Source organism: Antechinus flavipes, chromosome 5 (assembly GCF_016432865.1).
Source record: "Antechinus flavipes isolate AdamAnt ecotype Samford, QLD, Australia chromosome 5, AdamAnt_v2, whole genome shotgun sequence".
In the NCBI taxonomy this organism is placed as follows: domain Eukaryota; kingdom Metazoa; phylum Chordata; class Mammalia; order Dasyuromorphia; family Dasyuridae; genus Antechinus; species Antechinus flavipes.
Genome location: NC_067402.1, coordinates 295,903,046 through 295,924,817, shown reverse-complemented (window position 1 = coordinate 295,924,817; position 21,772 = coordinate 295,903,046). Strand labels below are relative to the sequence as shown.

The 21,772-nt window shown below is 63.1% G+C and overlaps 1 protein-coding gene across 4 annotated transcripts; it reads right to left on the bottom strand.

The window, feature by feature from the left end:
- Positions 1-3,337: 3,337 nt before the first annotated feature.
- On the bottom strand, positions 3,338-21,772 carry KIAA0930 (KIAA0930 ortholog). 4 transcript variants are annotated; one of them, XM_051962894.1, is made up of 10 exons: positions 21,381-21,772; positions 9,241-9,398; positions 8,324-8,431; positions 8,135-8,212; positions 7,730-7,831; positions 7,352-7,492; positions 6,710-6,925; positions 5,938-6,100; positions 5,560-5,715; positions 3,338-4,331 (listed from the first exon to the last, which is right to left on the bottom strand). In XM_051962894.1, the coding sequence occupies exons 1-10, from the start codon at positions 21,574-21,576 to the stop codon at positions 4,291-4,293; spliced, it is 1,359 nt and encodes a 452-aa protein (XP_051818854.1). In that variant the 5' UTR covers positions 21,577-21,772; the 3' UTR covers positions 3,338-4,290. The 4 variants fall into 4 exon arrangements, with proteins under 4 accessions (XP_051818854.1, XP_051818852.1, XP_051818853.1 ...); XM_051962892.1 differs by having other exon boundaries at positions 5,560-5,718; positions 21,381-21,770; XM_051962893.1 differs by having other exon boundaries at positions 5,560-5,718; positions 8,324-8,428; positions 21,381-21,770.

Genomic DNA, 21,772 nt, shown 5'->3' with positions numbered 1-21,772 from the left:
TGTTCCTGGTTCTTGGGCTCCCTGGTCCCCTTGGTGTTGTCCAGGCTGCATCCATTGTCTTGGCAGAGGGACCCCTTGGAGGGCAGGCAGGCCCCACCGTGCCATGGAGGCGAAGGGGCAGCTCCCTTAGAGGGATGGCAGGGCAGGTGACACAAGCCTGTCTCCATTGGACACCTCCAATTCTAGCATCCTGAGTGGGTCCTTAAGGCTCGCTCCTCGGCTCTGTCGTGGATTTTCTGGGGGTTCTCACCCACACCCTTTTCTCAGACTAAAGCCCCTGGACTGTGCTTGGTTGGTGTTGCACTGCAGTGTGATGGCCGGCCCAAGGGCATGGTCAGGCAGTGCCAGAGCCCATTTCTGGGCCGCCACCTCGCCCCTGACCCCCAGTCTTGGGACCAATGTTGGGCCGGCACCAGGGGCCAAACATGGGGATGGTCCAGGGAATCCCACAGTGAGGGACTTTATCCCACCCCTCAAGGTGGGGAAACAGGCCTGGAGAAGGAGAAAGCACAGGCAGGCTGTGTGGCCTCGGGTCCTGGAGGCAGCTGGGCGCCTGGTTCTGCTGATTGGGTAGCCAAGGGTGGTCTTCACCTTGTCCCGAAGGGCAAGCTCTAGTGGAAAGGGGTGGGAGCGCTTCTTGCCAGGTGAGCCCCTGATCCCAGACCCATAGCATGTTGAGCCTGGGCCCACTGCCCTACGAGGATGGCTGAGAGTATCCAAGGACCCTGCCTGAAGGGGCTCCAGCTGAAGCCCGGCTCAGAAGGCGCTACCGAGCTGGGGTTCCGTTCAGCAGCTGTCTCGGGACCTCCAAACCCAAGGGATGATTGGCCCTTTTCGGGAATAAAGGGGCAGACTAAGCGGCTGCTGCTCCCCCAAAATGTGGAAGCCCGGCAGCGTTTCCCTTGTGCTCCGCAAAACGTGGTGAGAAGGCGTGAACCCCCAATCTGGCTGTCACTTCAGCCTCACGTCACTGGATGACAATTGAAATGTCATCACTTAATGGTGGAATGGCTCATAAAGTCAGAAGCCCCCGTGGTTCTGCCTTCTACAGGCCACACTAAGAAGCAGGAGAAATCAGTGGCTGGAAGGCCTGCTGTCTGGCCCAGAGCACCAAGGACCCAGCGGCCCGGCCCGGCCCGGCCCGGCCCGGCCCGGCCCGGCCACCACTGGTCCTGACCCACTGTGCTTGCTCACGGTCCCATCCCGGCCCAGAACGCCAGGGAGCCCAACAGCCCGGCCTGGCCCAGGGAGCCCAGCAGCCCGGCCTGGCCCAGAACGCCAGGGAGCCCAACAGCCCGGCCTGGCCCAGAACGCCAGGGAGCCCAGCAGCCCGGCCTGGCCCAGAATGCCAGGGAGCCCAGCAGCCTGGCCTGGCCCAGGGAGCCCAGCAGCCCGGCCCGGCCCAGGGAGCCCAACAGCCTGGCCTGGCCCAGGGAGCCCAGCGGCCCGGCTGCCACCAGTCCTGACCCACTGTGCTTGCTCACGGCCCCAGCGCGGCCCCTCACCCCCTCGCTGTCCGGTCAGATGAGACTACCTGATGGGAGAGGTCCACGCCCGCCTCCTCCCACCCCAGCCCAAGGTTCAGAGGGGCTAAGGATGGAGCTCGAGCCCGTCTCGTCTCCCCACCCTGGTCAGTCATGGGCTGTGTGTCAGACAAACCCCCCCGGAGCCGCAGTGCAGCCCCCCACGGCAGCGTGAGTGTGATCCAACGGCGCTAAAACAGCAGAGAAGCCTTAAGTAGTGGGAGGAAGATGCTCTGAACAGATGTTTACAGCTGTGGCTACTTTACACGCAATCAGGACACATACAGAGGCTATTTACACCCCGTCTCCCCCCGCCCGTCCTTCCAGCAGCAGAGCCCAGCCTTCCTCGGGACCCTGTGGAGTTGGGGGGCCTTGCTGGCCCCAGGGCTCTTGGGGGCTGCACCCCTGACCAGGAGACGACCTCCCCGCGGGCTGTAAGGGGACTCCAGCATCCTCCTGCCTGCAGGGCCTCGTGGGGGTGGGGGGGACGCTCCTGGGAGACTTCATGTAGGAAGTCCTCCCTCTCCTGCCCACGTGTAGAGCCTCAAGAGCCAGAAAAGGGGTCAGGTCTGCAGGGGATGAAGGCAAAGCCAGAAGAGCTGTTCTCCCTTCTAGGGTCCTAGGCTTTTGGCAGATACAGAGCACAGCAAGGGGGAGAGGAAACGAGAATCGGACCCTCAGAGCCCCCTCCCAGAAGGTGCCAAGGAATTGCCTGGGCCCCCACCTTTCGGAGCCTGGCGCAAGTGGCTAGCATACAGTAAGCGCTTAATAGGTGACCAGGGTTCGCTGCCCTAGGCCGTTTCTCCCTTGGACAGGCCCAGACCTCGAGTTCCGATTTTAGTTCCAAGTAGATGCCCAATGGGAGGTGGGCCTGGGGGTGGGGTGCTGGCTGCAGACCTGGGGTCCGTCCCTCTCTCCTTAGCTGTTCTAACCTTCCTAACTGTGGGGAAAGGGGGCAGGGCTGGGGAGCAGGACCTGCCAAGCCGGGGAGAGGAACAACATGCAGGGCGGCAGCCCCTCCCCTCCTAAGCCTGCTTCCTCTACTCCAACGCCCGCCTTGCGGTGCCTTCCCTCCGGCCGGCGGCCGTCCCAGTCTGCCCATGCTGGCCCCCGGCTCCTCCGGGCCCGGCCCCTCGGGCTGAGGCCCAGCCAGGCTTCTCGGAAGGAAATGGTGGCCCTCGGGTGGAGGCCGGAGCCCAGGCGAGAGCCTGATCCAGGGGAAGCTTCCCCAGGACCAGATTCAGACCTGGCCCACCTACTGTGTCCCCTGGGGCTTACTGAGGGGCTCGTGCCGCTCTGCAATGCTGGTGGGGGGCGTGCGGGGACTGGGCAGGGCCGTCCCTCCCAGGTGGAGCATCCGCATCCTCCGCAGGGACCTGCGCGCCACACGGCGGGGAGAGACGGGCTTCTTTGGACAGGCGGGGTGGGGTGGGGAGGGGGCCTTCCGCCTCCTGGGAAATTCCTCTCCCCCAAAGGGAAAAGGAACCTTTTGGCACTTGTCTCAAGATGGAGGCACGGCCTCTGACTTTGGGCCGCATTGCCCAGGCTGGGGATGTGATTCTGATGGAGGCGAAACCTGTCCCCGTGAGTGACCCGCTGCTCATCCTTCTCACTCTCCTGACCCCCTGTGAGGTAGGTGATTAGCCCCATTTTACAGATGGGCAAACTGAGGCACTGAGAAACGAAATCACTTGCCTGGGGTGTTCCCACCCCCGTACTGAGGCCGAGCTGGGGAAACACTGCCTTCTGCAGTCGCTGACCACCCCGAGTCCTCCCGCTGCCCCAGGCTGGCTCCCAAACCGGCCACAATGGAAGCAGGTCAGCAGGTTTATTCCAGACGGACCTGGACAACCCCCGTCCTCGCCAGGACCACCAAACGGGCCCCTCGTGAGCGGGAGAATGGGAACTTGCCCGCCAAGGGGGAGGGAAAATGGAAATAGACATTCACGCCTCCCTTCAAAGTTTCCTTCCTCCATCAGGATATACTGACGCCCTCCCCCCACCCCCCGGCCACCTTCGCCAACTCCCGTCGCTCCTCAGTGTGTCGGACTGAAAAACGGGACTAAAGTACAGTCAGAGGAACGAGAAGCCGCCCCAGCCCCCAAGGGCACCGCCCCTGCATGGAGCGGCCCAGGCTCTCGCGAGGGTCTGGGAGGGTCCCGCCAGGCGTCCAGCCGCCCCTCTCATAGCCCGTGCCCGGAGTGGCCTTTCTCCAGATGGGTGGTGGGTATTCTTTGGCTGGAAGTGGGAGGGGGCCGGCTGTGCGGGAAACCCCCTTCCCCCAGAGCACTTAAAGGACTGCCCTCAGCCTGGCCAAGAGTCCCGGGTCCACTCCTCCCTTGGCCCCTGCGGAGTCATCAGTCACCAGAAGAGGGGCCGGCCAGGACGCAAGCGTCGCCATGAGACCCTCCCCTTGCTGGGTTCAAACAGCCCCCGGCAAAGTCGGCTGGTTCTCATCTGTTGTAAAGCCAACTCCGTGCTAGCGTGAGGACGGTCCGCTCGCCGGCCTCCTCCGGACCCACGTCCTCGTCGGGGCGTCTGCGGCGCAGGCACGGGGGGCCGGGCGGCGTGGGAGGAGAAAGAGGCACTTCAGTGGGGGCGGCTGGTGTTCTGAGAGGCTTCCCTCGGGCGAGCCCGGCCAGGCAGGGGCAGGCGCGGGACTCTGGACTCCGGGCGGTGGCGGCGGGTGTCGCGGAGAACCACGGCAGACAGGCACTTGCACTTGGCAGCGGCAGCCAGGGCAGTGCTGGCTCTCCGGGGCGCGCTGCTACGTCATCAGAATGGGTTTCTGCCGAACTTCCAGGATGTCTGCGGGAGCACAGCAAGGAGGAGGGAGAGGAAGAGAGGGAAGGAGAGGAGGAGGGGAGAGGAAGAGAGGGAAGGAGAAAGGAAAGAGAGAAGGGAAGAGGAAGGAGAGAAGGGAACGTGAAGGAATAAAAGAAAGGAAGTAAATAGGAAAGATGAGAAAGTAAAGGAATGGGGAGGTATTGAAAATAGAAAAGAGGAAATGAGCAAGAGGAAGGAAGGAGGAGAGAAAGGAAGCAGAAGAGACGAAATAAAGCGGGGAGGGGTACAAGAAAAATGGTGAATGGAAAAAATAGATGAGAATAGGAAGAGGTGAGAGAAAAGAAAGCAATGGAAAAACAGGAAAGGAGCAAGTGAAAGATGAACAGGAAGAGAAGGAAAGAGGTGATGAGAAAGAAATAAAGAGAAGAGAAGCAAAAGACAGGAAGAAGAAAGGAAGGGACCAGGGGAGGAGTAAGAGACGTGAACATAAGGACAAGAAAAGGAGGGATGGGAAAGGAACAAAATGGTGAAAAGACCAGAGAAAGAAGAGAGAGGAAGGCATAGGGCGGAGAGAAAAGGGAGAACAGTGGAGTGAATGGAATGGCTCCGCAAACCCGATTTTCTCTGTATTCCTCGGGCCGCCTCCAGCTCTGTCCCATCCCACTCACAGCCCTGACGGGGCTGGGCCGCCCATGGTCCTTCCCAGGACTGAAGGCGCGCGCTGAGGCCCTCGAGGCCTTATGCCCGCCCTTGTCCTCGCCCCCAGCGCCTCACCTTGAGCAGCATGGCTGCTGGGCCCCTCCCCACCCAGCTGTGTAGTCCCCGCCCCTGCTCGTGGGCCCCGCCCCTCCAGGTCCCCAAGCTGGTCCCCCAGGCGGCCCCTGGCCCGGCCTCTCCTCCTCACTGTAAGGGATCTGTTTTCAGCAGCAACAAGGGCAAGTCAGGGAGTCTGGCTGGGAAGCGCACAGGCCTCGGGCAGTCCGGCTCCCTCGCCGCCTCCCCAAACCTTCCCTGGCCCCGCTTGATTAAGGAAGAGCTTCAGGACTGCGCTTGGTACACAGCAAATGCGTAATGAACGCTCCTCCGCGGGCTCCCCGGCCGTGTGCGGGTCAGGGGTGTGCAGATTTTCTGCCCCGCACGGAGATGAGCATCCCCCGCTCCGGCCAGACAGTCCCGCTCAGAGACTCCCGCCTCCCCCACAAGAGCGAAGCGGGCAGGGAAGGGGACACGGCCAAGGCCCGGAGGTTACCTGTTAGAATCCGGTGCAGGGGCAACGTGACGTAGGTTAAGTGTGCATAGAGGAGAAAGTTCCCATCGGCCCGGTTTAGTTTGAGCCACGATCCGACAAGCGACCGCCCCGTTCCCGACAGGGACCTCGACCGTAAATTGGTGGTGTTGTGCAGGTCTGCTACAGGAGGAGGGGACACGGGCGTCAGGCCGGGAGGGTGGCTGCGGCCTCCTTTTCCCGTAAGCAAGGGCTCCTTGGCCCGGCGCCAGCTCTCCCCATAGTCCTGGGGTGCGGGGAGGAGGCCTCCGAGAGCGCGGCCTCACGGATGAAGCCTGCCCGCGGGCCTCGGGGCCGGGCCTGCGGCCGTGGCCACGCCCCCCGCCAGGTCTTCGGGCTCACCTTCGTTATCATCGTCCCGGAAGAATTCCTCGCTGTCATTGGCGGAATGGGACTTCTTCATTTCCGCAATCCGATTCCGGGGCACTTTCCGCTTGAGGGACGGGGAGAAGAAGGCCGGCCGGTTGTTGCGCTCCGGCGTTGGAGGAGTGCTGAAGGAGGTCACCTAGAGAATCAGGGGGGAGGATCACCCCCTTGTCCCCACCGCGGGCACGGGAGGCCCAGGGAAATTGCCTCTTAGGCCGCCCCCAGAAAAGCACCCCCGTTCCGAGCCCCCCGAGGCCCAGCTTTCTCGCCTGTGACATGGAGCAGCCAGACCCGTTCTGTGAGTGGAGGCAGAGGCCCTGCCTGCGAGGGTCTGGCCTTTGCCCGCTGCCAGAGCCCGAACTAGGGGCCCTGGGGCCGGCCACCGGTGGGCCGGTGTCCCGGGGGGCACACGGGGAAACACGCGCGCTGTCACAGCTAACAGAGACGGCCGCCCCGAGGGCAGAGGAGCCGCCGCTCAGCGCCCCCGCCCCAGACAGAGCCCGGACTGCCCTGGCAGGACTTGGGTCACTGGGAGGGGAAATCGCAGAAAACGCCACCTTGGGCGGAGGGCCTCCGGCCTCCGCGGGACAAAGGCAGCCCCGACCCCAGGAAACCCTTTGCTTGGCGGGGCTCCCGAGAGGATGCTCCCCGCCCCGCCCCGCCCGGCCCGCCCGCAGGGCCCCTCTCCCTGCGCCATCTCCACGGGATGCTCCTCAAGGGCCACCTCCTCCGGGAAGCACTGCCTGACCTGTGCCCCCAGCACCCTTACTCTCTCGTGCATGGGGGAGGCTGGGTTGGAGTCTTCCTCGGTCCCGTAGGGGGACGTGTCGCCCGTGGAAACTCGGCTGACCGCCATCTCCGCGTGCCCCTTCCCCTGAGGCCCCTTCATCCGCACGAACTCCATGTTGTTGTACTTGTAGAAGCCAAAAGACATCCGCTGCGCCATCTTGGCCGCCACGCTCACCTGCGGGGTACCACAGGCCCTCAGCCACCGAGCCCGCCGGAGACCCGGCGCTCCCCTCAAGGGGAGGGGCTGAGGGCGGGGGAGGGGCCGAGAACAGGGGGTGTCAGAGGGGGAGGGGCCGAGAACAGGGGGTGTCAGAGGGGGAGGGGCTGAGAACAGGGGGTGTCAGAGGGAGGGGCCGAGAACAGGGGGTGTCAGAGGGGGAGGGGCCGAGAACAGGGGTGTCAGAGGGGGAGGGGCCGAGAACAGGGGGTGTCAGAGGGGGAGGGGCTGAGGGCGGGGGAGGGGCAGAGAACAGGGGGTGTCAGAGGGAGGGGCCGAGAACAGGGGTGTCAGAGGGGGAGGGGCTGAGAACCGGCTGGCAGGAGCGGAGCCGCCCAGCCCCTCTGGCTCCCAGCCTGCCTCGGGTGGCCCTGAAGGTCTCACCCGGTTGTCGTAGACTTTTTTGAGGGCCTCGTATCGGATGGAGCCTTGAAAGATGACGCCCTGGAAGGTGTTGGCCTTGTCACTGGCCACCAGCTCCACGCAGACCATCTCGCCTTCTCCCACGAACATGTCACAGAACACCTGGGGGTGGGGGTGGGGGGTCAGAGCCCAGGCCCTGTGCCCTAGGGCTCCTGAGCAGCCCGGTGCCCGTAGGGGGGAGGCCAGGAGTGTCCCAGCTGTGGTCCCATGCCCTGCCTTGTACTGTGGGGGAGTCGGAGGCCCAGGGAGGGAGAGAACCGGCTGCGCCACTTCCCAGCCCGAGCATTTATTGAGCCCCGGCTGTATGCGGAGCTCCCAGGCACACCCCGGGCCCCTCACCTCCTCAAAGTTGTCAATCATGAAGAAGATGTTGGGGTAGCTGATCTTGGACTCCTCCCCCTTGCTGTCCATGGGGTGCTTGCTGGGAGAGGCGAACACTTGCTGGAAGAGATTGTCGGCAGGGGAGTGAGGGAGGGGCCCCCCGAGCCCCCACCCCCTGGCCGGGCGCCACTGTCAGCGGCTGAGCAAGAGGCAAACGTGGGGGGCCCAAGGGGAAGGGCAGGGCGGGTTGAGGACCCCAGGCCACATGGGTCCTGGACGCGGCCCAGGGTAAATACCCACACGCGTGAGAGGCCTTTGGGACAACGGGGGGACAGCTCCCACACAAGCCAAAGCAGGCTGGCCCACAGTCCCCCAGAGCCCCCGACACTCCTGGGGGGACGACCCTTGGGGCCGGGACCTCACCTGGGACTTCTTCTTGTGGATGTGAATGTCCCCTGTGTCCGAGCGGGTGCACACGGCGCACGTCACCATGTAGTCCAGCTGCGAGAAGGCAGGCGGCGGTTAGGGGGCCGCTGCGGCCCCCTCCTCCGGGGAGCCCCCCACGTCCCAGGACCCCCAGGGGGTCAGCGCCCCCCTCGGGCACACACCCACCTTCTGCAGGATGAGGTTCAGGCAGACGCTCTCCTCCCAGTCGATGTCGGGGTCCCCGAGGCCGGGCAGCTTCTTGGAATCCCGCCGGTAAACTTCCACATCTACCTGCTGGGTGGGAGTCCGGGCCGTGAGCTGCCCGGCCCAGCCCCCTCCCGCCCTGAGAGTCCCGCCAGCAGAACCCCAAAGGGAGCCGTTCCCCAGAGGCTTCCTGAGGGAGTGAGCTCCCCGCCACAGGGGGTGCCCTTGGGGCTGCCCCGGGCTCCGCCACCTGTTTGTGGCAGCCCTTGGCACGGTGCCCAGCATACACCAAGTGCTTAATAGATGCTTCTTGACTGACCAAGGAGCCCGCTGTCCCACCCCCAACAGTGGGGACAGTCTGGGCAGGAGACTCCTGCTTGGAAGCTGCCCTAAATGCCCATAAAACTGGGACTGCCTCCAGCTCCCTCTCAGAAGGAAGGCGAAGCGCCCTTCCCGGGACCCGGGGCGTCAGGCCGGGCTCCCCGATTACAGGGGGAAGGCCCCAGCCCCGCCTGGAGCAGGAACAGGCCCGACGGGCCCGAGGCCGCTTTTCTCGGGGACCTTTCCCCCCATTCGGATTTGATCCTGGGCGGGGCGGGAGAAGTGGGCCACAGCATCGGCCCTAATGAAGGCAGTGGTTTCACACGAGAGCATAAAAGATGCTTTAAATCCACAGTCTCGTCCCGCAGCCTGAACCCCGTCTCCCCGCTCTCCACTGTCGGCCTCCGTTTCCCTCAAGCAGTGTTTGGAGCCCACCAGTGGGCAGCGCCCTTCCCCTCTGAGCCTGTTTCCCCCTCCGTGAAAGAGGGTCCCACCTTTCTGCCCGAGGGGCTGGGACAGGGACCAGTGGGCCATGGAGAGGGACCACCTGGGGCACGCCGCCCCCCGGGGGTGCTCACCTTCTTCCCGTCGTCACTGGGGCTGTCGCTGCTGCCCACGAAGGAGAGCTTGCGGCGCACATAGAACAGCATGTCGTCCTGCCTCGGGGCCCACTTCTCCATGAAGTACGTGGAGAACATCCAGGTCCAAAAGACGATCCGGTCATCCTTGAAGCACCCTGGGGAAGCGGCCGGAGGGGTTGGGGGGAAGCAGGCTGGCACGGGCCCCAGCGACCGACCACCCTCATGTGCCATGCCCGGCATCAGATCCCCCGCGACGTGGGCCGTGCCCGCCGGCAGGTCACCAGCCATGTCCCCGCATGGGCCGTGCACCCCTAAGCACAGGGCAGGAAGCCAGGGGAGAGGAGCAGAAGGCTCAGGGAAGGAGGAGTGCCCCCGTGGCAGCCCACAGCACTGCTGCCCCCGACGAGCTGTGCCAGGCGGGGGGCTGGCCTCACAGCCCAGCCCGTCCTGCAGGACTCGTGTGCCCGTGCCCGTGCCCGAGTCCCGGAGAAGGACTGTGGCGGCCATGGGAAGGCCCGGGTGAACTCAAACCCAGCCACTGATGGGGCCGAGTGGGTGAGTTCCCCGGCTCCTGCAGAGTTAGGGGGGGGCCGCCGGGTTCCTGCAGGTCCCCGAATAGATGAGCGGGCAGACAAGGGAGAAGCTGTGGGCCTCGCGCTCCCAGGAGTGATCAGGGCACACAGTCGGGGGTCCCAACATCACCTGGCACCCACAACTCCCTCCAGCCGGGGGCCAGAGCAAGAGCCAGCCCCTCTCCCCGAACGTTAGCCCAGCTCTCCCCGGCCTTTCTGGGCTCTGACCGCTGCGATCCCTCAGCTGCTGACCTCAGAGGGCCCGGCCCCAGAACCTCCCTCCCTCCCAGGCTGGGCTGGGGAGCTCCTCCCCCACTCTTTTCTCACCACCCCCCTCCACCCCGGGCAGGCTCGGGTAAGGAAGGCAGGGAGGATTTCTGGGCTGGGGGGCCAAAGTCCCCACAGCCTCCCAACCCCCACTCCCTCCTGGGCCCTCTGCCCAGTGGGGGTGATGACCCAGAACCCCATGCATGCCCCGGGCCTCCGCAAACTCGCCCAGCTCCAGGGCAGGGAAGGCAAAAAGCCTGCACGGTTCCCACCCCGGCGGGGCCTGGGCTGAATGGGCCTCTGTCTCCCTGAATGGCGCCTTTGAGCCCCAGCCTGGCAGGAGCTGGGCCCGGAGAACAAAGAGGCCCAGAGCAGCCTCACACCCGGGGCAGGGAAGGCGCTGCCTCGGGGTGGGGGTGGGGGCTGGGGAGGGAGCCCCTGACATTCCTGCTCCCACCTTGGGCTGCGAGTCTGGGCCTGCCTCCCGGGCCGCATGTGCAGCCCTCGCCCAGGCGCCCTCGGGAGTGTGCACGGACCCCCAGCCCCCACCTGGGGGCTCCCTCCTCGGGGCCTCCGCCACGCGAGGCGTTTTCCTCTGGCAGCTTTTCCGGCCGGGGGCCGCTTGGCCCCCAGAGCGAGCCCGTCCTCCCCAGGAAGCCCCGGGGCTGGCAGAGGGGCTGCGGGGACAGAGGAGCCGGGGCTTTTAGAGTGCAGCCCCCGCTCTGCCTCTGGACCAGCCAGGCTCCAGTGCCTCGGGAGCACCCCCAGACCCTGGTCTGCTAGCCAAGCGCCCGGTGCCAGGAAGTGGGCGCAGCTGTGGGCGGGCGGCGTTCGGTGTCTCCTCTGCCAGCAGACACCCACCGGCTTCCTTCCTGGAGCAGCTGCAGACCCCCGCCCCGCCCCCTCCCAAGGCCCTTCTAAGTCCCCCAGGCGCCCCGAGACCGCAAGCCCATTTCACAGAAGGAAGGATGCAGCCCGGGGAATAGTCACTGAGTGCAGCCTGTGCTGGCCTGGCCCCCGGAGAAAACTAGGAGTCCCAGGTCAACCAGGGGATGGAGCAAGGCCGGGAGCAGTAACTGGGACAAAGGAGAAGGGAAGGGGGCCAGGGGGCCAGGGAGCCTTCCTGGAGGAGGCGGAGGCATTCGGCGGCTGGGGGAGGGGGTCTGGAGAAGGCGCCGGCTCCGCCCAAGGCAGGGCAAGGAGGGAAGGGCAGTGTCCGCCATCCTGCAGAGAGGTCCCGGCCCCCAGGAAAGCCAGCAGAGCAATGAAGGGAGTCACGACCCCCCGGGGGGCTGCGCCGCCCCCGTTCTCTCCCGCTTCCCAAAAGGGCTCTCTCCGGGCTCCAGCAGCGGCGGGGGCGCTGCACCCGGGACACGCGGAGGCCCTTAGTCGGCCCAGTTCAGCATGGCCGTGTCTGGGCCGTGGTGGGGAAGGGGCGTCAGCTTCCTTCCCGGGACACGCCCACGGGGGGGAGGGGGGCTGTGGCACCTGGGACAGGTACAGGCAGCCGCACAAAGGACCCAGGATCGCGAGGACGGAACCGGAGCGTGACGGAGACAGGTGCGAGCAGAGAGAAAGGCGCCAGCTGGGTGCGGCCGTCGGAGCGCCCCCTTCCCGGGACACGCCCACGGGGGGGAGGGGGGCTGTGGCACCTGGGACAGGTACACGCAGCCGCACAAAGGGACCCGGGATAGCGAGGACGGAGCAGAGCGTGAGGGAGACAGGCCCGGGCACCCGGAGGCAGGCTTCTCACACCTCCCAGTAAAGGGCCGAGGCAGGCTCTGCGAGGCAGGGTCAGAGACCAGCCCCAAAGGGCTCACAGTCCCCTTCGGGTCTTAGCCCTGGAGCTTAGCCTGTGAAGGGGGCAGGGAGGGGCAGCCGGGGGCGCAGTGGGAGCCCCAGCCCTGAAGGCAGGAGGACCCGAGTTCAAATCTGGTAAAAGACGCAACACATCCGTGGGCAAGTCACTTAACCCCAACTGCCTCAGCAAAAAATAAAAATGGGGGGGAGGGAGGCGTCCTCGGTCCGGAGCTCCATTTCAGGTCTGCCCAGCGTCCCGAGGAAGGAGCTGGCGCCCTTCCCGAGAGAGGGAACGCCTGCAGGACGCTCACGGGGAGGGGGGAAAGAGGGGTCGGCTCACGGAGCTTGGGCTCAGTGGTTAAACTGGCTCGGGGTGAGGGCAGGCACGCAGAAACTAAAGGCCGAGCGTGCCCCTGGCACGCGTCAGGGAGGCTCCAGGGGGAGGACCCCAGTCCCGCTCGGGGGTCTGGGAGGTTTCTGGCTCCTCACGGACGGTGTTGGGAGACCGTCACTGCGCCCCAGCCCCAGCCCCGGCATCCCCCGGCCTTCCCCCGTGGGGCCTCCTGATTATGCCCGGGACACAACTGGGAGTCAAAGCTGATCCTTTTAAATCCCCAGAAGCTGTCTGCTCCGGGGGGAGGGGGAGGGGTGTGCACACACACACACACTCTGGGACCAATCAGGGCAGCGATTCCCCTTGGGGTCCGTGGGGCTAAGGCTCGGAGCCTGCCCCTGGGCTCCTAGGCAGCCCGCAAGGCCCGGGCCGGGACGCCCTGGGAGGGAGGGAGGGTTTGCCCCGCGTGCAAACACACCGGCGGCACTTGTGAGCCCGGAGAAGGCAGAGCAGGGCCTGGGCGGGAAGTGAGGCAGGCGGCGGCCGAGGAGGGGGCTCCTTTCTAGGGGAGCGAGGGGAGGAGGCCGTCCCAAACACGGGGGCCGCACAGCCTCTGAGACTCGGGGGCTGAGAGAGGAGCCGTCGGGCGGCTTCTGAGAGGCGGGAGCTCCTGTCTCCGAGCTCCCCCAGCCCAGGCTCGAGGGCCGTCCCAAACACCGGGGCCGCACAGCCTCTGAGACTCGGGGGCTGAGAGAGGAGCCGTCGGGCGGCTTCTGAGAGGCGGCCGGAGCTCCCCCAGCCGAGGCTCGAGGGCCGTCCCTCGGGACACGTAGGGGAGAGCGCCCGCTGCTCTGTACAGGGGTGGGAGCCGAGGCCCCGCCGGGCCGGCCCCGCCCTCGCTCTCCCCTTGCCTCCGGCGGGCACACGGCAATCCGTGCCCGGCCGGAGACCTGGGACCAGGAGGGCCCTTGGCCAGCGCTGCCAGGAGCCAGCTGGGGAAGCCGAGCTTCCAGCGGGGAACTCCAAGATTACGCAATCGGTGAAGAGCCAGAGCCCCTCAGGGCAGAGGTCGGGAATTGTCCAGGGTGGGAGGAGGCCAAGGAGCCTCGGGAAAACCACTGTGCAAAGAGAAGGCGCCAGAGAATTAGTAATAGGGAACAGGGAAGGACATGGAGTGCGATGGCTGAAGATCTCCCGGGGAAGAAAATCCAGGGAAAGACCTGGAACACAAACATAAAGGGACAGGGAAGAGATAAGCAACAGTATTCCAAGATAGGGAGCCCAAACACCTCGGGGTAAATCCTGTAAAACAAAGGAAGAGGAATCACACTCAAGGAGTCCCAGGATCTTAAGGATTTCCTCGGCGCAGGAAACCCCCAGCATGTTCTCTCTTGGCTAAAGAAAAATAAGAAGCTGGACAGGAGAGATGAATGGCAGAACCAAAAGAGAAAACAACCAGCTGGAAATAGAGAAGTAAAAGACAATCTGGAAGAAGGAAAAACAATCGCCGCACACGTACAACAGATTCATTGCAGCGACTGAAAGATCATAGGTTTCCCCCAAAGAAGGAGCAACTCCAAAAACCTGAACACCGGAATGCAAGAAATGATTGGAGCAAACTCCCGAGAGCTAATAAACATGGAAAACAAAGCAGCCATCGCGAGATTCCACAGAGTAAGTCGACAGAAAAGCCCAACAATGACCACAAAAATTAAACCAAAAACAACTTTGCAAGATCAGAGCTCTGATCCACGCCACTATGGCTGCAGAGAGCTGAAGGTGTGCAGAGAGAGACGTGTTATCAAACAAAAATAAAGGACCGATCTCCGCCATTCTAGTTTCCGACTACAAGGAAGGAGAGACGACTGAGACAAAGCAAGCGTATCACCGAAGCGTCCAAAAATAGAGAGAGGAGAGCCGGGGGAAGTTCAGAAAAGGACACAGAAGCAGGGCAATTTTATTACTACTACCAGGCTAAATTTAATCTACACGGTCCCTCAGCTGAGTTCACAGCTCCAGTTACAAAGTTCTGTTTTCATTTTGAATCATCCGAGCTTCTGAAAATGTGTCCGTAATTTTAAAAGGATGTTTTTCAAAGTGGAGCAGAAATCTGCCTCCTTGTATTAGGCCCCCATGGTGCCCGACTCTGCCGTCTTGGGGCAAGCGGGCGAGCCCTAGGAAAGCAGGCAAAGAGAGGATGCTCCCCCGAGGTAGACGGGCATCAGTGGCTCTGCCAGCCGGGACGCCACAGAGAGGTCACTCCGAGGCCCTCCTCCAGTCCCACAGAATCATCCCCTCGGAAGGGACCCGCCTTGTCATTCAGCCAGTCCACCCTTGACAGAAGAGGAAACCGAGGCACTTGGCCAAGGTAACAGGGAGGCAGGATTCAGCTCCAGGCTGGTCCCACTGCCCAGTCAGAGTAGTAGTGAGTCCATCTCCAGTCACTCTCATTGTAACTCCTTCCTGGCAGAGATTCCTGGGTTCGAGTCCCACTTCTGACACTAAAGTGACCTCCTCAAGCACAAAGTCCCTTCCCTCCCTGGACTGCAGCTTCTTCCCTTGTGATATCAGCAGGGGGGAAGACTCAAGACCCTGCAGGTCTGGGTCTGAGACTCCTCAGGAACAGCTGAAAAGACCTGGCTTCCAAGACTATTTCTGCTGCTCACTGGCTATGGGAGTCTAGGGGAGTCACTGCCTTTCTCTGGGACTTCATTTCCTCACTATAAAATGGAGATAATAGAACCTGCTGAACGTCCCTCCCAGTGAAGTCCTATGTAGAAAATAGCTGGAAATCTATCGATGAGGAGGAAAGGGGCCTGGGAGCACAAACTTCACTCCCGTAGTCACCGAAGCACTCCGGTCCTAGGTAAGAAACAGGGAGGTGAGCGGCAGAACCGAGTAGGGATAAAATACGCACGGGCAGAGGGGGGCAAGAACGCGCTATCGGACAAAGGCCGCTGGGGAAGGTGCCAACGTCAACAGATTCAGGGAAGAGCAGGGAAGGAATTAAACCTGATCCATGAATGAAAGAGGAGGCTATGATCAAGCAAGAGATAAATCCACAGGAGATAAACTGGGTCATTTTGATTATATAAAATTAAAATGTTTTTGCACAAACAGAATCAATTCGGCTAAAAACAGGAAACTGGAAAGAAAAAAGTTCTGCAGCAAACGGGTACCTCTGAAATATATAAGGAACCGACTCAAACTTATAAGAGCCATTTTCCAGTTAATGAGTGGTCAAAGGAGACAGGCAAGCACTTTTTAAAGGAATAAAATCTAAATGATCATCAGTCACATGGGGAAAAAAAGATGCTCTAAATCATTAAATTAGAGAAATGCAAATGAAAAGTTTTGAGGTTTCATCTCACACCTACCAGTTGACAAAAATGGAAAAAGAAAAATGCTGGAGGAACTGTGGGAAAACGTGTATGGACACATCCTCTGGAACTGCGAACTGGCTCAGCCATTCTGTAAAGACATTTGGAACTGTGCCCCAAAGCTATTAGACTCTGGCCCAGCGATACTGCTACTGATCTGTACCCCCAAAGAGATCACAGAGAAAGGGAAACAGCACCTACCAGTGTACATGGTGTTTGCCTTCTTCCAGGAAGAAGGCGAACAGTACTACACCAATGCTGATAGCAGCTCGTTTTGTGGTAGCCAAGAACTGGAACCTGATAGAACATCCATCATTTGGGGAATGACTGGATCAGTTATGGGGTATGAAGATGATGGAAGACGGCGTGCTCTGAGAAATGATTTCAGAGAATCCTGGAAAGACTTCTATGGACTGACGTAGAGTGAGCAGAACCAGGAGAACGGGTTACACAATAAAAACATCGTGAAGAGAAACATTAAAAATTCGGATCAACACAATGACCAAGTACAATTGCGGAGGACTCGTGCCGAAACCTGCCCCTGTCCCAGAGGGACTCGGAGGACAAACCCTTTTGGACACGGCCATGAGGGATATTTGTTCCACTAACTACCTGTACTTGTACCAGAGGCTTTTTTTTTTCCTTATCTTCTCAGTGACTGAGGAAGTGATGAGCAGAGAAGGGAAACTTGGAAAAAAAAATAATTTTGGAAAAATCCTATAAAGCAAGAGCTACAGAAACATCAGCTGTCGTGAAGGAGGGACCACAGATCCCTGGGAACAGCAAGTGAGAAACTCAGCCCGGAGCTGGCTCTGTATTCCAAAGCCAGGAACCTCCCGCCCTCCTTCTGGCCCTGGGAGGGCTGGGGGTGGGAGTGGGAGTAGGGGAACAACAGGCCAAGGAACTGAAAACTCTGAGTCATGGCCACCCATCCCACTTCCTGCACCTCTGCAGCCTGAGGAAGTTGGGGGGCTTAAGACAAGTCCCTCTGCAGCAGGCTTACATCGAGAAAAGTCAAACATGGTTCCTGGCTAGGTCCTTGCTCCTTTAGAGCTAGAATGGAAAGGAATCTCAGGAGGCGTCCCTATCCGAGTCATCTTACAGAGGAGAAACTGAGGCACCCAGGTGAAATCACCTGTCCCCTGTCCAACTCATCTTACAGAGGAGAAACTGAGGCACCCAGGTGAAATCACCTATTCCGTGTCTGACTCATCTTACAGAGGAGAAACTGAGGCACCCAGGTGAAATCACCTATTCCGTGTCTGACTCATCTTACAGAGGAGAAACTGAGGCACACAGGAGAAATCACCTGTCCTCTGTCCAACTCATCTTACAGAGGAGAAACTGAGGCACAGAGGTATGCAATGAAATCACTTGTCCAAAGTCACACAAAGCAGGTAATGAGGGGATTCAAACACAGAGCTCCTCATTCCTGGGGGCCAACTGGTCCTCGGGCCACAGACATGATGGTGTTTCCCATCCCCACAGGTGCCCAGATGCGGCGGCAGCCCTCACAGACAGCCCAGAGCTTGGGGCCCACTAGCAGAGCCTTCTAGAGCCTAGATCTCTCCTCTGCTCCATGAAGCAGGATCAGCATGTGGGAGGGGAAGGATGGTTTTTAGCAGTTTAGGGAACTCCCAGAGAGGAAGTTCCCTTGACAATACAGCTGCAGCTCAGACAGCCAATTTGGGAAGGTGACAAGACTTCTTCCCATTTCACAGATGGAACCAGAAGGGTCCAAACTTTTTGTCCCGGCTCAGGCCGCACAGAATCACGGGAGCTCACCTGGAGCCGAGTTGACAGCCCCCACCACGCCCATGGAAAGGAAGGAAGGGAGAGGGAAGAGCCTGGCTTTCCAGGAAGAAGGCAAATACCAGAGCTTCCCCCACTCCAAGGGCCCAGGCTTTAGAGCCTCGGAAAAAGGAGCCTGGTGGGCCATCAGTGCTGTGACAGCCGGTCTGGCTCAGGCGCCTCCTACTAGAGGAGGGACTCTGAGAAGTCCAGGACCCCAGCCTCCGTGTTCAGGGGCCCATGGCCCCTCAAGTGCCCCAGAGCCCGAGGGATGCCAGGGAACAGCTCTCAACAGCACAGAGAAGGAGGGGAGGAGGGCTGGGGGAGGCCCCACACAGATGGCAAGAACCTCTCCTGGGTCCCAGGACCTGAGGGGCAGACCGGGGCAGACTGCATCAGTGTAGCGGGGAGGGGCTTTACCCACCTCCAGAGCCACCTTCTGTCATGCTCCCTGCAAGGCCGGCCACCAAGGAGTGGAGGGCTCCAGAGGAAAGGACCTTAGGCAAGAGCCCTAAGAACGGGGGAGGTTCAGTGGGCCGAGACCCAGCTGAGTCAGTTTCTCCATCTGTCTAAGACGGAGCCATTGCCACCGGGGCCGAATCATTAGCTAAGGTGACAGAAACACGAGGAAAGCACTTGGGCAGAGGCTGGTCTCTTGCCCACAGGGGAAGCCCTCCCTTTCAGCTCTCTCGGATGCCCTCCCTCTCTCCCTCCAGCCCGGGGGAGGCCCTTCTGATCCAGCTCTTAGAACAGGCTGGCACTTAAGAGCTTAACCAAGGCGTCACCAGGCATCTCTCCCAGGCGCAGCCAGCACAGACTGGCAGCTCCCCGCTAACTCAGCGGCGGAGGCTCCCTGGTTTACGGGCCTCGTCTGGGTCCCATCAGCTCGAACCAGAGCTTGTCCCAAGGCAACCCCTCCGCCCGCGGGCTTCCCGGCCTTGCCCTGATCCCAAAGCAGGGGTTCCCCTCTGCCGACCAGGATGGTCCAGATCGTCCCGGGAAGGTTCCCCTGCCGTGGCCCAACTGTGACAGCTCCCTTTTGTGGCTAAACTCCCTGAGAATGGCCTCTCCTAAGCCCTTACCCTCTGCCTCTGACCACCGTTCCATCCAAAGCACCCTCTCCAACCCTCCTGGACCCCCCCCGCGGCCTTGGACCCGGCCGTTGCCCCCTCCTCCTCAGCTCTCCCGGTTCTCCTCCCGCTCTGTCTCTCTGGGGGGCCCAGCCTGCTCTGCTCCCTTCAGTTGGCGATCTCACCGGGTCTCCTCTCCCTGTCCTGCTCCGCGCACCTCGGGGCTCTCACCTTCAGCTGGACCTTCAACAAGCACCTGAAACGCATTCTCTGTCCCTAAAGCCTCCCCCTTCCCACCTGTCTGATTGGCTGCCGGCCGCAGGAGCCGCTAAAGCAAAGGAGGCTGTGAAAGGCGGGAAAGTTGCAAAGGAGCTGGCTTCAGGGCCAAAGGGTAGCTGGCCCTGTGGGCAAGAGAAGCCGCAGCTGGAGAGGGAATCCCGAGAGAGGAGTGCCAGGCTGGGGCCGGAGGGGCCCCCGAGAGAGGAGTGCCAGGCTGGGGCTGGAGGGATCCCCGAGAGAGGAGTGCCAGGCTGGGGCCGGAGGGGCCCCGAGAGAGGAGTGCCAGGCTGGGGCCGGAGGGGCCCCCGAGAGAGGAGTGCCAGGCTGGGGCCGGAGGGGCCCCCGAGAGAGGAGTGCCAGGCTGGGGCGGAGGGACCCCCGAGAGAGGAGTGCCAGGCTGGGGCCGGAGGGACCCCCGAGAGAGGAGTGCCAGGCTGGGGCCGGAGGGACCCCCGAGAGAGGAGTGCCAGGCTGGGGCCGGAGAGGCCCCCGAGAGAGGAGTGCCAGGCTGGGGCCGGAAGGGCCCCGAGAGAGGAGTGCCAGGCTGGGGCCGGAGGGGCCCCCGAGAGAGGAGTGCCAGGCTGGGGCAGGAGGGACCCCCGAGAGAGGAGTGCCAGGCTGGGGCCGGAGGGGCCCCCGAGAGAGGAGTGCCAGGCTGGGGCAGGAGGGGCCCCCGAGAGAGGAGTGCCAGGCTGGGGCCGGAGGGGCCCCCGAGAGAGGAGTGCCAGGCTGGGGCAGGAGGGACCCCCGAGAGAGGAGTGCCAGGCTGGGGCAGGAGGGGGCCCCGAGAGAGGAGTGTCACCTCATCTGCTGCTCACTCCTGCCTGTCCCCACTCCTGATTCCAGCGCTCGAGGCTGGAGCCGGCTCAGTCCAAGCTAACTTTGAAGGCTCCTTCCCTGGCAGGTCTGGGCCGCCTCCCATCTGACCACATTGCCCACTGCCCCGCCTTTGCCCACGAGGAGCCATCTCAGAGCTCCACCTGCTGAAACCCTCCAGCGTCTGGATGCGACCCCCCTTACCCCCAGCCACCGAGGCAGCTTTCCGGCCGGCCTCCCCTCCCAAGTGCCTTCTGGCGCACCGCATTAGAAAGAGCCTGCTGGGGGGCTGAGGCAGAGGAGGCCAGCAGGGCCAGGCCCCCAGGAGCTCCCACGGCCGGCCGGAGCAGCCCTAGCACCTAGGACAGGGCCAGGCTCTCCCAGGATGCCATGGTGGGTCCCAGGGGGCCTGCTGGAACACTCGGCGGCAGCAGGGCCGGGGCAGCTCTGTGCATCTGCTGTGGCCCGGGGCACTGCCCTCCGCTCCGGCCTTCCCGCCCGCCCCCAATCCTGGGAGCTCCCATTTCTGTCCCACCGACTCCGAGCTTCGGGGATGTTCCCACAGCCCCCCTGCTGGGCTGATGGCCACTTTGCCAGAGAGGAGGGATCCCCGGAGATGACAGCCAAGAGGGCCTGGTGAGGCCAAAGGACAGCCTCCTGCCCCCGGGGCGGACGCTGCTGCCAAAGGGAACCGCCCTGCCCCCACCCCAGGCAAGGTGCCGGCTCCTCCAGGAACAACAAAGCTGGGGGGGGTCTAAGGAGTCTGGGAGCCTCAGGCTCCCCCTGCTTGCAAGAAAGGCCCTATTTAAACTTCTTGATTTCAGTGGGGGGAGTTCCCATTTCCAAGCTTCCAGGACCTCTGCCTCCCCCCCCCACAACCCTTCCTTAGGGGGTGAGCAACACAGAAGCCCCAGGATCTCCGCACACCCTCTCTACCCAAAAAGCCAAGGGCCCCTCCTCAAGGAGGAGGCTGAGGCTCACAGAAGAGACTGATTCGTTCAGGGCGCCCAGCTAACGGTCCTGGGGATCTAGGGAAGGGGCTGAAACGCCAGCTAGCCCCCCCCCTCATTTTACAAAGGAGGAAACTGAAGGCCAGAGGGGACCTGAGGTTCCCAGGCAGTCGGGAGAGGACCCAGCCTGTCAGAGCTGGAGCCGGGAGGCGGGCTATTGTCTCCTGGAAAAGCCTTCCCATTCCCCACCGCCAATGGGGGCCAGGAGAGGGACCCCCGCCTCCCCCATAGGAACGCTCTAAACCTGGGCCGGCTCAATCTCTTGCTCGGCTGGGAATAAGATGAAGTCATTCACCTGGGTGGGAGGGGGTGTCTGACTCACAAAGTCTGCGAGGAGGTGAGAGGCTGGGCTGGGGGTGGGGAGATTTCTCTTCTGCCCTCTCCCCTCCCCACTTCATCCCGACCCCGAATCCCAAGGGCACCTAGAACAATAGGTGCAGGGGGCCACCCCGCTCCATCGTCCCCAAAGGGAGGATCGTCCCCGGGCCCGGGCCCCTGGAGGGCCCGAAAGGACCTCCCCCACCCCCCAGCGTCCCAGCCTCCGCAGCCCCCCCACCCCAGCCCGGGAGACAAAGGCAGCGAGCACGCAGGGAGCCCCGGGAGCTGCCACCGGGGATCTGCAAGCACCCGGCCCGGGGGCGCTCTGCCGCCCCCCCCCCCCTGCACCCTGACAGCTGGCCCCTCGCGGGTCGCTCTCCCGGCCCAGGCGCACGGCCCGGGGGAGGGGGCTCTGAAGGCAGGCGGCGCCCTCCCCCTCGCGCCCGCCGCCCCCCGCCCCCGGGGCCCCATCCGCAGGGCCCCGTGCCCCCTGCCCTCACCGAGGCCGCTGATCTCCTGGCGGAGGCCGAGGCGCCTCCGTTCCTCGGCGATGGCCCGCAGCATCTGCTGCAGGGAGCGGTCGCCATCGCCGTCCCGAGCCCCGCCGGCCCCTGGCCCCGCCGCCGCCGGCCCCTCCTCCTCCTCGTGGCTGGGCTCCGCGGACCGCGTCGGGCCGGGCGTCCGCGACGAGGCCATGGGCTCATCGCAGGTGCGGGGGCCCGCGGGAGGGGGGCCCCAGGGGAGGAGCCCGAGAGGGAGGGGGCCCCGGGGGGCAGGGAGGGCGGACCGGCTCCGGGGCACTCCTAGGGCGATCGCAGCGTCCGGCCCGGCCCGAGCCCGGCAGCAGCAGCAGCTGGACCGGCAGCGCCCCACTGGGGGGGAGGGAGAGGAG

Excerpts from the sequence above, each read along its gene's own strand:
- KIAA0930 (XM_051962892.1), bottom strand. The coding sequence starts at position 21,576 with ATGGCCTCGTCGCGGACGCCCGGCCCGACGCGGTCCGCGGAGCCCAGC. Across the intron at positions 6,101-6,709 it reads TAAGGGTGCTGGGGGCACAG|GTGACCTCCTTCAGCACTCC; the intron begins GTCAGGCAGTGC and ends CTGATTCTCTAG. Across the intron at positions 4,332-5,559 it reads CCTGCACCGGATTCTAACAG|ACATCCTGGAAGTTCGGCAG; the intron begins GTAACCTCCGGG and ends GTGCTCCCGCAG.